The 14,153-nt window shown below is 35.7% G+C and overlaps 2 protein-coding genes across 6 annotated transcripts in view; one reads left to right on the top strand and one right to left on the bottom strand.

Annotated features, from left to right (window-relative positions):
* susd2 (sushi domain containing 2) overlaps nucleotides 1-14,153 on the bottom strand; it is a 109,093-nt gene that overhangs the window by 34,105 nt on the left and 60,835 nt on the right. For 3 of the 5 annotated variants that reach the window (XM_059336600.1, XM_059336599.1, XM_059336602.1), the window contains 6 exons: nucleotides 8,271-8,469; nucleotides 6,800-6,948; nucleotides 4,831-5,188; nucleotides 3,442-3,643; nucleotides 1,235-1,320; nucleotides 873-1,141 (listed from right to left, as the gene is read on the bottom strand). In XM_059336600.1, the coding sequence (XP_059192583.1) occupies nucleotides 873-1,141; nucleotides 1,235-1,320; nucleotides 3,442-3,643; nucleotides 4,831-5,188; nucleotides 6,800-6,948; nucleotides 8,271-8,338 (1,132 nt within the window). In that variant the 5' untranslated portion in view covers nucleotides 8,339-8,469. Of the gene's footprint in view, nucleotides 1-872; nucleotides 1,142-1,234; nucleotides 1,321-3,441; nucleotides 3,644-4,830; nucleotides 5,189-6,799; nucleotides 6,949-8,270; nucleotides 8,470-9,744; nucleotides 10,104-14,153 lie in introns of those variants that run through there. The other 2 variants (XM_059336598.1, XM_059336601.1) reach the window with 2 other exon arrangements.
* Nucleotides 10,223-13,799, top strand: si:dkey-174n20.1 (uncharacterized protein LOC796174 homolog). The gene is made up of 4 exons (XM_059336622.1): nucleotides 10,223-10,560; nucleotides 11,238-11,480; nucleotides 12,390-12,692; nucleotides 13,365-13,799. The coding sequence occupies exons 1-4, from the start codon at nucleotides 10,440-10,442 to the stop codon at nucleotides 13,622-13,624; spliced, it is 927 nt and encodes a 308-aa protein (XP_059192605.1). The 5' UTR covers nucleotides 10,223-10,439; the 3' UTR covers nucleotides 13,625-13,799.

Here is a 14,153-nt window from a genome sequence, read left to right as displayed (position 1 = left end):
GAAAATACAAAGTGTAAAAAAAAATGTTTTAAAATAGGCAAAAAAATCTGATAACTAACTTCTTCGCTGACTTTCTGCTGCTGTCACACTCGCTCTCTGTCTCTAAAAATGTTCATGCCAAACAAACTAACGAGAATAAATCTTGTGTAATATAAATGTTTCTGTTCAGGTGTTCAGGTGCTACTATGCAGAGATCATGCAACCACCTGTAGACAATAACGGTTTATATTCAGGTTCATAAAATGCTTTAATTAGCACGTATTGAGGACATTACTACAGACATTATAATCTTCTGTTGCTGTGACCGCTGACACGAGTTAACGTTAGCTTCAGCAAACCTTTTAAGTAAATGCAACAATGATAGCAACCGTTGGTAAAGTTACTTATATAGTGTTGGGGGCGGAGTTAATATAAGGAAGCTCCAGTGCGTCATCGAGTCATGAGTTTAAACAGGCACAAAATTATCCTGAACACAGAAATGGAGAAAAACAGTTTAATGTTCTAAATCTTTTTGACATGTTTTCAGCTATTAATTTGTCCCGTGTAAAACATGTTTTCATACAAACCTCTGATGTAACTTTACCGTTACTGTTTACTTTCTTGCCAAATGAAAATGGTTTATTTGAGGACTGTTGGAAATTAAATTCAAATTGATGGAAAATTCTCATTTTGCAGCTTCTGGCTATGATTAATGGTGTAATTTGGCCTTTTTTACAAAAAGAAAACATGTCTTTCAAACCGACCTGTGGGTTGTTGGGTTCAGAGGGTTAATGTTCTGTTCTTGATTATTAGTTTTCATCCGTTTTGTTCCAGTCTTATGTACAGAAAAGCGGCCTATTAATACACTTCCTGTGACTTATAAATGGTCTCACCAGCTCTTGGGGGCTTGTAGTTGCGACACCCGCTAGAAGGTCGATGGTTCAAGTAGATGTGGCAGTGCTCAGACCACAGGCAGCAGTAGTAGAAGCTCATGACATCGTAAAGCCAGTGGGAGTACCCCGGCACTCGTGGCGGCTCCTTGTACGGAGGCGAGCCCCAGTCGTGAGCCCTGTCGGGGGTGCTGCCACGGTTCGAGTCCCCCGTCAGCACCAGAGCGCCTGAGCTGTCGTAGCAGCACTGCTGCCCTGATCCATGGGTAGGACTGGAAATATGAGGGAAACAATCCTGTGAAGAAATGCCTTTAGTTTCTCTTTTTTTTTTAAAAAAGGGTAAAAACTTGGATCTGTCCTCCTACCTGGCCTGAACAGCTCTGACACAGTGGATGCTGCCTGGGTGGTAAGTGCACACACTGCCCCTCTCAATATCACAACTGTAGTCAGTCTGAAACAACATGGTGGATAAAAATCTGCCTCAGTAAAACAATAAATGTGATTTAATACACATTGGCAATAATTCAAGAATCAAAACTTAATGATTAGTGTCGATCAGGAGGCAACCTCCTGGTCTGAGCAGGGAGGAAACCAGGAAGTGCCTTAAGCTGCATTCTACCGAAAATTCCAGCAGGGGGTGTTAAGTTTGGCTGCAAAAACATTTCTGTCCATTCATTTCAATGCAAAATGAGAAAACTTCTCACTTGATTTATTACCTCAGAATTTTTTTTCAGGACAACACTATGGTCTCAATCACTAGTAAAAAAATCTCCTTCAAGACAATCTGATGTTAATAGTGTAAATAATGGCCCCATTTAGAAGAAAATAGAAGATTAAGAATCGTATGATTTGGGGCGGGGCTACCTTTGATTGACAGGTCACTAACAAGGCGAGCCGTCATCAGGAGAGAAGCAGAACAATGCGTATCCACAGCAACGTGTCAATAAAGTTATATATATATATATATATATATATATATATATATATATACCACTATATAGATATAAAAAAGGACGTTTAGTGGTTTGGTCTCATGACTTTGACCCTTTCACACTGTATTTTAACTTAATGACAGTTTATTTGAACGTTTTGTTCATTAAAATGTCTTGTTCAGCGTTTGGTCGGAATGAGTTGCTGGTCATTTTTCTGAGGTAAGTAACATAAGTTTTGTTTTTGTTTGTTGTTAGCCAAAATGAACATCCCAGTTAATGCTCCAGTTGATGCTAACATGAATTAGCAGCAGCATCTCTCAGTCAGGTTGAGGTGTAGAGAGGCTGTAGTCAGTGATCAGATCCCTCTCCTCCTCCACAGTCCAGATATGGTCTGCTCCCCGTATCAGAAACAAGATGGAGACGAGTGTAACGCTGAACTCGAGGCTTCCAACGGGCCACAAACCAACAGGTGACGTCACGGTGACTACGTCCATTATTTATATACAGTCTATGGTGTCAATCCTGTTGACTTTAACATAACTCTAATAATGAAGAAGCCCTTATTGCTGGTAACACATTCTGATTTAACACCAAGCACGTTCCCTAAATGAATCCTGACAGTCTTTGTTTATCATTAGAGTGATGAATGGATGAATTAATCGCACTATGCAACTAAATCACTGCAGTGCTTTTGTTTACTTCCTGAAACCTGAAAAAGGCAAACTAATCCTAGTCCTAGTTTTGGAAAAACTGACAAATTCAAGCTTCAAAAAACACAATTATTTTCTCATTTGTCATCTTTGACCGTGAAGAGCACATGGATATTTTTCTTGCAGATTTCCATGTCCTTGTGTGTTTTCCAAGAGCTGCTTTGTTGGGAGGGTTTTAAAATTATATTGGACCTAAACTTCAAATTCAATTTATACCAACAAGAACTGTGCATAACCTTCATGATACAATTACATTTATTTCATTCATATTTTTAGTTAATTATTATTATCTATTCAGGGTCTAATGCTACACAGATCTTTCTCTACCGTTGTCTGAATATTAATTGAATTGCTAGATGACACAGCTAATAATCCCTGCTGAAAAGGCCTTAATGTATTCAGAGGATAAAATCCTCCTATAAATATTCAAACATCAAACAATTACTTGTTTAGACAGTGCTACAAATTATTCGAGCGCACAAAAAATACGAGGAAATAAAGCTGGAAGAATGACTCCTTTCGTCCTTTTAATCCACTTAAGTTTATATATGTATATATATGTATATATATACACAGTCATGAAAAAAAAATATTACACCACCCCTTTTCTTCAATTTCTTGTTCATTTTAATGCCTGGTAAAACTAAAGGTACATTTGTTTCTAATGGAAATATAATGATAATAACAAAAAAAGGTCATTAGAGTTTAATTTAAGAGCTGATCTAGACATTTTCAATGGATTTCATGATAATAACCAAAGACATTTTCAAGAAAACCATGGAAAACTGTCTAGATATCAGCTCTTAAATTAAACTCTTATGAGCTATTTTTGTTGTTATCATTACATTTGTCCAAACAAATGTACCTTTAGTTGTACCAGGCATTAAAATGAACATATATATATATATATATTCAATGGGGAACACTCACATGAAACCTGCCTGTGTCTGCTCGGGCCTGTGCCAGAGTACAAGGACAGTCAATGAGTTCATCCAGGAAGTCGGGCAGCTTCTTCTCCAGGACGTCCCACTGCAGACACCTGCTCTTGGCCCAGGCTGCAGAGTCATCTCTGAAAGCCTGCTGCAGGTGCCAGGCTAGCACATGGCCTCCACTCCACAGCCCCGGCACATCCCTGCATCATAACAATAAGCAATCAAAGTTACTTGAACATATTTGATTGATATTCTGATTGTTCTGTCTAATAATCAATTAATCTTTCAATCAAATCGAGGTGACATCTCTTCTTTTTTAAGACTATTTTTTGGCATTCCGCCTTTAATCTGATAGAACAGCAGGAAATAGACTGAAAAGGGTGGGGGGATGACATGCAGCACAGGGCCGGAGTTGAACCTGTTTAAGCTAAGGGCATGTTAAACAGATGTTGGCATCTTTGCTTGCAATAAATTGAATATCAAAAATAATTTTGTGGCAACAGGTTAGTCAATGAATGATTTCTACTGCATGTGGACTGAACAATATTGAACACTCAAACTATACGTACATCTAGGGCTGGGCGATATGGACCAAAAGTCATATCCCGATATATTTAGGCTGAATATCGATAAACGATATATATCCTAATATTTTTAGCGCAAAGTGAGAGCAAATGTTCAGTCAAAGCCAAATATGACACAAGCAGTTTTATTGAAACCGCTTATATAAGTGAACATAAATACTGTATAACAACAGGAGACCTTTAAAAAAAAAAAATCAAAGCTCCATAAAGTGCACATTTCAATAAAAGAAATCTTAAATAAAAATAGCCTATGAAATAAAATAGGCCAATCTTTTTTCTGAAATAAATATATTTATATGAGAAAAGAATAACGAACATTACAAAAGAAGTAAATATGACAAACCCTAGTAAGGGCAGCATTTATATATAAAGCAGGTTGGCTGTAGCAAGGATCAAATTTAAACTATATCGATATATGCGATATGGGCTAATTCCATATCACATTTAAAAATATATCGATACATTTTTTTATATCGATATATCGCCCAGCCCTACATACGTCCTTTTCATGTTATCACAATGCAGGCTAAAGTACACTGGATTTTATAGGCAGGCACATCTGATGAGTAAATCCAGGTCACCTTTCCATCAAGAGTGAACAATACTGACTTTTGGATAAACATACACGAAATATACTTTAAAAACACTTGCAAATACTGCTCCTGTCATTGTTTATGTTTCTCTAAGATTGCACCAACAGCTGTAAAATAAGCAACATTACAATGAATCTGCAGTTTTTCCTGGTATCATCCAAATAGGAGCAGAAAGACAATCTTTAGATGTTTGATATGTATTATGGATACCTTGCTCCATCTGACTCAGGACTAGCAGTGATGCGGATGTTCCCCAACTCCCAGTCAGAGAAGTCCTTTGAGGGCTCCGGGGTGAAGCTGAAGGCACCAGTGTTGGGCAGATTCCTGCCCAGAGAGTACAGATATCTCAGCTCGGCCTGCAGAGAGGACGATCGGTTGGCTCCCGTCTCTGAGCTCCGGCTGAACTCTCTGTAAGCCCACAGCTCTATGTTGACCCTCTCTGCTCCAAACAAAGAGCTGTTCCATGTCATTTTGAGTCGTCCTGCCACGTTCTGCGTACCGTAGTACATCCACCGTGTTGCATTCACCAGGGTGACTTCAAAGGCATGGTCCGCTTTACTGGGGTGGACTAGAACAGTAAAAAACAGAAAACATTATATAATATAATAATATTATAATAATACATATAATTTTTGAGCTGGAAAGAAAAAAATAGATTTTTTATGTGAATTGTGCACCGATTTCTCCCCACTCTGCAAATGTACCAAGAGAGCTTTTTTATCATACATAAAACTTTATTAAACAATATTTAAAAGTATTATACATTATACAAACAGTGTATTACATTGTCAACTAAGTCTATAATGGTGAAAGGAATAAAATAAATATCTAACTAAATATCATTACTGTTCATTTTCAGTCAATTGCTGACTATTAAAAAAAAATAATTAAACAATTAAGCGCAAACACAAATATTGGGTTGGACTAAAACAGTAAAAAACAGACCTGCAATAAAAAGCTCCCCTTTCCCCCCAATAAAACTCTTTATGAAGTTGCATAACCAGTTATAATTGTAGTTATAATTATAGTTATTAATAAGTTATATGCTTCTCAGCAGTAATAAAAAAAACATGTGCAATGTAATCTTTTCACTGTAGCATTACTTGGGCATGGACATGGACTCGGGTGGACTAAAACAATAAAAAACAGAAAATATTAAGGGGACAATTATTTAAAGTAAAAATATCTCCAGTAATGCAACTGTAAGATGAGACAAATGAAAATAGCAGTTATCAACTACTTTTGGGGACAGTATGTGTAGCTGATAACAAAACAAGTTACTGCAAAACATATGAAACACAATATGTTATCTGTATAAACTGCATATTGTTTTCAATTTGTGGACCTGCAATGGAAACAATCCACAACAGAGCCCGACCAATATGACCAATAATTTCTGAGACCGATGCCGATACTGATTTTAGAGCGGAAAAATTCATTTTAATAATTTTTGAGCTGGAAAGAAAAAAGACATTTTTTATGTGGATTGTGCACCGATTTTTCACCACTCTTTTCACTGCAAATGTACCAAGAGAGCTTCTTTATCATACATAAAACTTTATTAAACAATATTTAAAATTATTATACATTACACAAACAATGTATTACATTGCCAGCTAATTATATAATGGTGAGGAAAATAAAGAATAAATAGGAATAAAATAAATATCTAACTAAATATCATTACTGTTCAGTTTCAGTCAATTGCTGACTATTAAAAAAAAAGAATTAAACAATTAAGCGCAAACACAAATATTGGGTTGGACTAAAAGAGTAAAAAACAGAAAACATTAAGGGGACAATGATTTAAAGTAAAAATATCTCCAGTCATGCAACTGTAAGATGAGACAAATGAAAATAACTGCAAAAAAAAGCTCCCCTTTCCCCCCAATAAAACTCTTTATGAAGTTGCATAACCAGTTATAATAGTAGTTATAATTATAGTTACTAATAAGTTATATGCTTCTCAGCAGTAATAAAAAAAACATGTTTAAAACAATTTAATCTTTTCACTTTAGCACCATAACTACATAACATATTTTGTTAAACAAAAGCTATTTCTTCATCACGGCACTGATGCTGAATCAGTTAGAGAGCACAATGGATTCTACATCCAACAAATCAAATGACAGGTCCAGGTGTTTATACTTTCACTAATTTAATTATTACAGCAACATACCTGACAAATACTCTCCTGATCTGTCGAACTGAAATCCGTCTGTTGAGACAGTAAACGGTATCCAACCTGTCTCATACAGCAACGGAGTGATGCAGTAGCCGTGGCCTTCAGCATCAATAAATCCTTCTCGCTCAATCTCACCTTTGAACCTGCAACAGAAACAGAAAAGATTTGATTTTTGTTTTTGGACAGCAGCTGCACAAGACATTCTGAATTCTATAATCAGTAGAATAACTTTTTAAGTGTGTATCAGTAGAATGCAATATGTCGTTTCAAAGCAAATCTTTCTTCACATAGAAAACCATTAACATAAGCATTAAATACAGGATTAAAAAAAAGCTTCTGCAAAAGTTAAACTCTTATTTGCTCTTTGTATTCATTTTTCAAAGACAATAATAAAACAAATATTCTCCTGATATTACAAAACTACAACAACAACAAAAAATCAGAAAAAAGTTTTGGATTCTGGAGATTACTGTCTGCCTTTTCTAAAGATAAAAAAAAAATGAATTTGGACACAAATAGCAGTTATCAACTATTTTTGGGGACATTTTTGGGGATCATGAAATAAGCTACTGCAAAACATATGAAACACAAAATGTTTACTGTACAAACTGCATATTATTTTCATATTGTGGACCTGAAATGGAAACAATCCATAACAGAGCCCGACCAATATGACCAATAATTTCTGAGACCGATGCCGATACTGATTTTAGAGCGAGAAAACTAATCAGTGTGGTGGCCAATATAATAATTTTTGAGCTGGAAAGAAAATAGACACTTTTTTTGTGGATCGTGCTCCGATTTTTCACCACTCTGCAAATCTACCCAGAGAGCAATTTTCTCAAACATAAACCTTTATTAAACAATATTTAAAATGATTATAAATTATAGAAACAGTGTATTACATTGTCAGCCAATTCTATAATGATGAGAAAATAAGGAATAAATATGAATAAAATAAATATGTAACTAAACATCATTAATGATCAGTTTCAGTCAATTGCTGACTATTCAACAAAGAATAAAAAATTAAGAGCGAAAACCATTTCTAAATTATGGCAAGCAAACATTTGCTGCATTATATATTGTGTATAAAAAGTTTTCATCATCTCATAAATCAGACAGCTTAGCTTAGCATTTCATTCATTAATTCTGTTTTTTGTGTTTGTTTGCATTACAGGTTTACAACCTAATCAACGTCACTGTATAATTTTCTAATTAACGCCACTAAAAAGCTAACTAGCGGTAGGCTATCTTAGTGTAGCAGCTAATCAGTGTGTGGATGATTGTTGTGTATGTGGACTTAATAAAAATCATAAAAGTGACTGGAGTTGTATCCCCCGTACCTGTCCCGTTTATTAAACTATAGGAGATAGATTAGTCAAGTTCTGGACAATAATATCTGTCAACTAATATATCTGTCAGGCTCTAATCCATAAAGATTTCCTCATAATGTCACTCCGACCTGCAGAGAAGCCGTTCACCAGGATGAAGGACCAAACTGAGGATCCTGAGCGGTCTGCCACCCAGCATGGAGCTGGAGTGAGGCGTCACCTGGAAACAGGACTGGTTGTAGTCTGCACAGCAGCTCAGCAAAGACACACAGGTGGCACGGCAGGAGCATTCCTCCAAAACATCTCCACACTTTCCTCTACATGTTTGACCTAGAAGAAACAAAAACAAATGATCTATCACAAGTGAAGCTTAATGCTCTCAAAACAATCCAATAAAGTAATTGTACTGAATTATATGACAGTAAGAACATCTACCTGCAAAACACATTGAATTATTTGGTTCTTGTATCAGTGATGGAAGAACTATTCAGATCCTTTATGTAAGTAAAAGTAAAAACATCACACTGTGAGAATACTCCACTACATTTAAAAGTCTTACATTCAAACCTTTCTTACGTTAAAGTATGAAAGTTTAATGTGAGTTTTATATGAATGGCACTTTACCGTGTTGTGTGTGGAAGGTCCCTTTAATTACTTTTTTGGGTAATTTTGTGTCTCTTTTTTTTGGTAATTTTGTGTGTTTTTTAAAATAATTTTGTGTCTTTTTGAAATAATTTTGTGTCTTTTTTGGTAATTCTGTGTGTGTTTTTTTTTAGGTAATTTTCTGTATTTTTTTTGGTCAGTTTGTGTCTTTTCTGTGTCATTTTGTGTCTTTTATAAATAATTTTGTGTCTTTCTGGTCATTCTGTGTTTTTTTTGGTCATTTGCTCCAAAACTACCATGAATAAGATATTCCTTTTTTTGACCCACAACTGGGAAATGTTAAGTGTCACAGCAGCAAAAGCGAATAGCAAAAAAAAAAATAATAATAATAAAAAATAAATAAATAAAATAAAAAGTCAAATGAAACTTCAATAAATAGTAAACAAGCAATATAAACCAGAAGAAATACAAATGTATTAACAATTTAAAGAAGAGGAAATATAAAAATTAGGAACAATATAATATAGACATAAGAAAAATATTTATATTGCACAGTGGAATGATAAAATACCTGACATAAGTATTGAAGGTATTGATATTACACAGTTTGTGTTCATTATGGTGTTGTTATTGTAAAAAGAAAAGAAGAAAAAAGAAAAAAAGTGAAATAAATGCACATAAGATGTAATAATCCTATAGCACATAATGATAAACATGACATAGTATGAGGAAGAGTTGTCTGCCAAAAGTAGATGAGTAAAAAAGTAAAAAATTTGTCTCCAACATGAAGTGTGGGAGAAGTGTAAACCTGCATAAAATGAACATATTAAAGTTCAAATGTGTACATAAGTACAGTACTTGAGTAAAATTCTTTGTTACATCCAAACTCTGAGACAAAATGCAGAAAAACACTATGCAAAAGTCGAAATAGGAATTTCAACATCAGCTCATGTTAATATTTAACATTTAAAGTCCCTAAAAACACCCTTAAAAGTGACTTACCAGTTGTTTTAGTTGAGCAAATAAGAAAAAATCCACAGAGAAAAATAATCTCTCTCAAGTGTGCTCTCATGTTTATCTTTGAGAACAAAATAACAATGTGTGAGCACACATACCTGTCCTACACCATGGCTGGTTCTGAGCTGTGCAGAGTATCAAAGGTCATGCAAATAGTAAACATAACTAACATTACACGAGTTTCCGATGGCAGTTATGAACTTAAACTAACGTGACTCGGCAGGTTTTAAATATTTTTTTCTGCAGGCGTGTAAACACATTATATGCTTCATAATACGCACAATGTCGTGTTTACAGTTTCGTTTTAAAGTACTTTTGTTAGGTTTTTTAACTGCACCGTTAACGCCTGTTAAATCACGTTGAAGTAATGTACTCTCGCGATAGCTTGCGGTATTTATATGACGCATATGACGCATGCGCACAATTACACTAATATTTCCCTGTGAGCGTTGCAGAATGAATGGGAGGAGGATCGTCAAATTAAATAAAACACTACATTTCTGGTTTGTTTAAGTCGCCCAAGATTATCTCCGCCACGTTTACTGTGACCGGAACCAGAAGAGACGAATAGTAAGGGGAGATAATGTCGTTTTTCTGAGTCAAGTGGCGAGCTAACAGGCTAGCTGACGTTAGCTCCAGCAGCATCATTACTATAGCTGCTCATAATAAAAGACATAAAAATGTACGTTCTCTACACGATTATCGCCTCTTTAGTGAGTTTTTTCATTTTGAAATGGATGAAACATAGGAGGTATTGCACCGACCTGAAAAGGCTTGATGGAAAAACAGTTCTTATTACAGGTAAATAAACATTTTCCTTGTTTGTTTATTGCAGCAAATATCTCCCTTTAAGTTACATCGTTTATTTGTGGATTGTAGTAAATACACATTAATAAAGTCTGGTTTATAGGTAGTGTTTTTCTCACTAGTGTTTTTATTATTTATATTACTTTTGATTTTGTTACATGATATCGTTTAGTTTATTTATATTTCTTAATAGTTTATATTATATCATTATTTATATATTATTATAATAAGAAGACTTTTTTCAATTTTATTTTTTTCAACATTTTCCTTATTTTTTTAACATTCTGATTTTGTCAATCAATGGCTTGTAAATCACTTTGAATTTAAATTATACATTTGTTTTATTTACACTCGTTTGTGACTTTTTATCATCAGTGGCAAGCACTTTGTGCCTCTAGCTATACATATATATATTACAGTATATATATATTTATAAGTGCTATATAAACAAAATGATTATTATTTGATTCGTTCGAATGGTGCTATATAAATAAAGTTTGATTGATAAATACTTTTAGTTGCTAAATGACCACACAAACATCACTGTCTGTTGCCTGATATTAAAATTAAATTCAGATAATTGCATGCAATATTACCGCTCTACTCCTCTAGTCATTACCCTCCAACGAACAGCACAGATTTAAGACTTTATGTATATTTTTTATTTCCAGGTGGGAATTCTGGCATTGGCAAGGAGTCGGCTATTGCTTTGGCGATGAGAGGCGCCCGAGTCGTCATCGCCTGCAGAGACCCGGACAAGGCTGAGAAGGCTGTGAGGGAGATCAAGTTCAAGAGCCACAGCCTTAACGTTTTTCACATGGAGCTGGATCTGGCCAACCTGCGCTCTGTGAGGGAGTTCTGTAAGAGCTTCCTCCAGAGAGAGAAGAGGCTGGACATCTTGATTAATAATGCAGGTAACGGTGGAAACCACATGAAAGATTTGATACATGAAACAACACCACCAGAGAGAGAAAGAAGTGGAAACGTGTTCCTTTGAAGAGAGGACTTAGAAGTATGCTTGGCCAGATGTTGGAGTTGACCTTGCAGTAAAGATTACTTAGGATTTTTCTTGTCTAAGCATAGAGGCTGCTGTATACGCCATTTTTCTGCTTTCTCCAGCGCATTGTTCTGACCTCTTTTTTCACTCTGTGTGCAGGGTTCATACGGGTGCTTGAAATCCTTGAATTTTAAGGTTGAATTTTAAGGTTTGAAAAGTGCTTGGGTTTTGGATTAAGTGCTTGAAATTCTTACTGTATTTCTCTTGTAATCTGACTGGACATAACTGCTTTTTCAATGGATAAAAATATATAAACTGAATAGCCTATAGCCTATCTGAAATGAAGACCGCTCCGCCTGGGTCTCGCCTGCGTCTTTTTGTTTCTAAGATGTTTCTTGTTGCTCTACCCTGTATCTTCTTACTGAAGGGAGTTTTTCTAATTCCTAGTGGATGTGAGGGCTCCTGAAGTATTATTAAGGCCTATTTGTGGGTCTTTCCTCCTAGTTTGGGTCGTGTTTAGTTCCACCAGCTGCCGGTTGATGATTTTTGTGAGTTTACTTTTGCTCCTAGCCCCTAGATTCCCATACCAGTATGTTTGAGATTAGCAAACTACTTTTAGTTGTTAAAAGTGTAAAACCATTGCTGGTGGTATGGTTAAGTGAAATTACCCCTTTTAATATCGAAGTACTCATCTAAAACATGCCATTTACAACCGTTGAAAGGTACTGGGAAAGCTTGAAAATGGACCTTGAAAGTCCTTGAAAAGTGCTTGAATTTGGCCGCTGAAAAAGTGTACGAACCCTGTGTATGGTGCTTTTTTTTTAAGGCATGCCCGGTGTCCTCGACTGGACGGACGACTGCTTCAGCATGTGTTTTGGCGTCAACCACTTGGGTCACTTCCTCCTGACAAATCTGCTTCTGCCTCGCCTGAAGGAATGTGCCCCCAGCCGGGTGATCACCCTCACATGCTCCACCTACAAATACCAGAAACTCGACTTCCAAGACCTCAACTACAACCTGCTGCCCTTCTTCACTTACTGCCGCAGCAAGCTGGCTAACATCTACTTCAGTCAGGAGGTGGCCCGCATCACTGAAGGGAAAGGAGTGACCTCCTATGCTGTGCACCCTGGTAAGACGTAGGGCTGGGCGATATGGACCAAAAGTCATATCCTGATATGTTTAGGCTGAATATCGATACACGATTTATATCCCGATATTTTTATTGCAAAGTGAGAGCTAATGTTCATCAAAGTCAAAGCCAAATATGGCTTGTCACAAGTAGTTTTATTGAAACTGTTTATTTTATATTTTTTCATAATAAATATATTTTTCATAAAGTGCACATTTAAATAATTTTTAAAAAAAAATAAAAATAGCCTATGAAATTAAATAGGCCAATCTCTTTGCAAAATAAATATATTTATATGAGAAAAGAATAACGAACATTACAAAATTACTAAATATGACAAACCCTAGTAAGGGCAGAATTTAAGAAGGAAAGAAAATTTGAACTATATCGATATATGTGATATGGTCTAATTCCATATCGCATTTAAAAATATATCGATATATCGCCCAGCCCTAGTAAGACGTGCTGCTCTGTATGCTGCTGTAAAGCTGACAAAACCATACAGTTTGTCAATTAAATTTGTAGTAATTTTAAAATTTTCAGGATATTACAATCCTGTTTATACTCAATTGAGGTTTGAATCATATGTTCCACTCTAAACATACAGTTTGTGTATTCCTGACATTATTTATACAAGATCTCTGATATCTCTGCTTCCATATGTTGCTCCAGGTTTCGTCCAAAGTGGCTGGACGTGCCACTTCTCCATCCTCTACAGGATGCTGATGCAGGTGATCATGTGGATGTTTTTTGTGCCGTGTGAGATCGGAGCTCAGACTGTCATCTACTGTGCCGTGTCGGACGAAGCTGCCAAACACAGCGGGGGATACTTCGTGGACTGCCGACCAGCAACTCTACGTCCTTTCGCAAGAGACGCTGGTGTGGCAAAAAAACTGTGGGAGGCCAGTGAGAGACTGGTGAAACTGGCCTAAGAACTGATTCTTAAAGAGTTGTTAATGTTCATGACTCATGCACTATTTTTTATTTATTTGTTTTTAATTATCATTCTCTTTTGTGTACAGTGCAGATGTAAAGGGTTCTTGTTGTTTTTTGTGCTTCTGTATTTTAAGAGGAAATGTTTTACACAAATAAAAGACCCTAAAAGTTTTCCCACTGTCTAATGTTAAAACTGTTGATCTCAAAGTCAAACTGAGATTTCTCTGTGATTATAAAAAAGACAACAGTTTAGGCGAAAATAGTTTTAAAATAGTTGTTATGCCAGTTTGACCTTTGACCTTTATATATTTTTTAGATAGGCCCAAAACTAGGTCTAAATGAAAGCTAGCATAGTACACTTTAAAATAATACCAAACATGCCCTCATAACATATGAGTAAAGATCTTAAAATGAGCACAAAACAGGATATGCCCCCTGTGTTTAGAGGCCTATTTATTGCAGGGGGTGTTTAACTTTATGTGCTGATATCTGTCATAAAGCTACCACTTAGGATGGGCTATCATA

The sequence above is a fragment of the Centropristis striata genome, chromosome 7, assembly GCF_030273125.1.
Source record: "Centropristis striata isolate RG_2023a ecotype Rhode Island chromosome 7, C.striata_1.0, whole genome shotgun sequence".
Lineage (NCBI taxonomy): Eukaryota > Metazoa > Chordata > Actinopteri > Perciformes > Serranidae > Centropristis > Centropristis striata.
The sequence above is the reverse complement of the archived record's forward strand: the minus strand, read 5'-3'. Positions and strand labels throughout refer to the sequence as shown.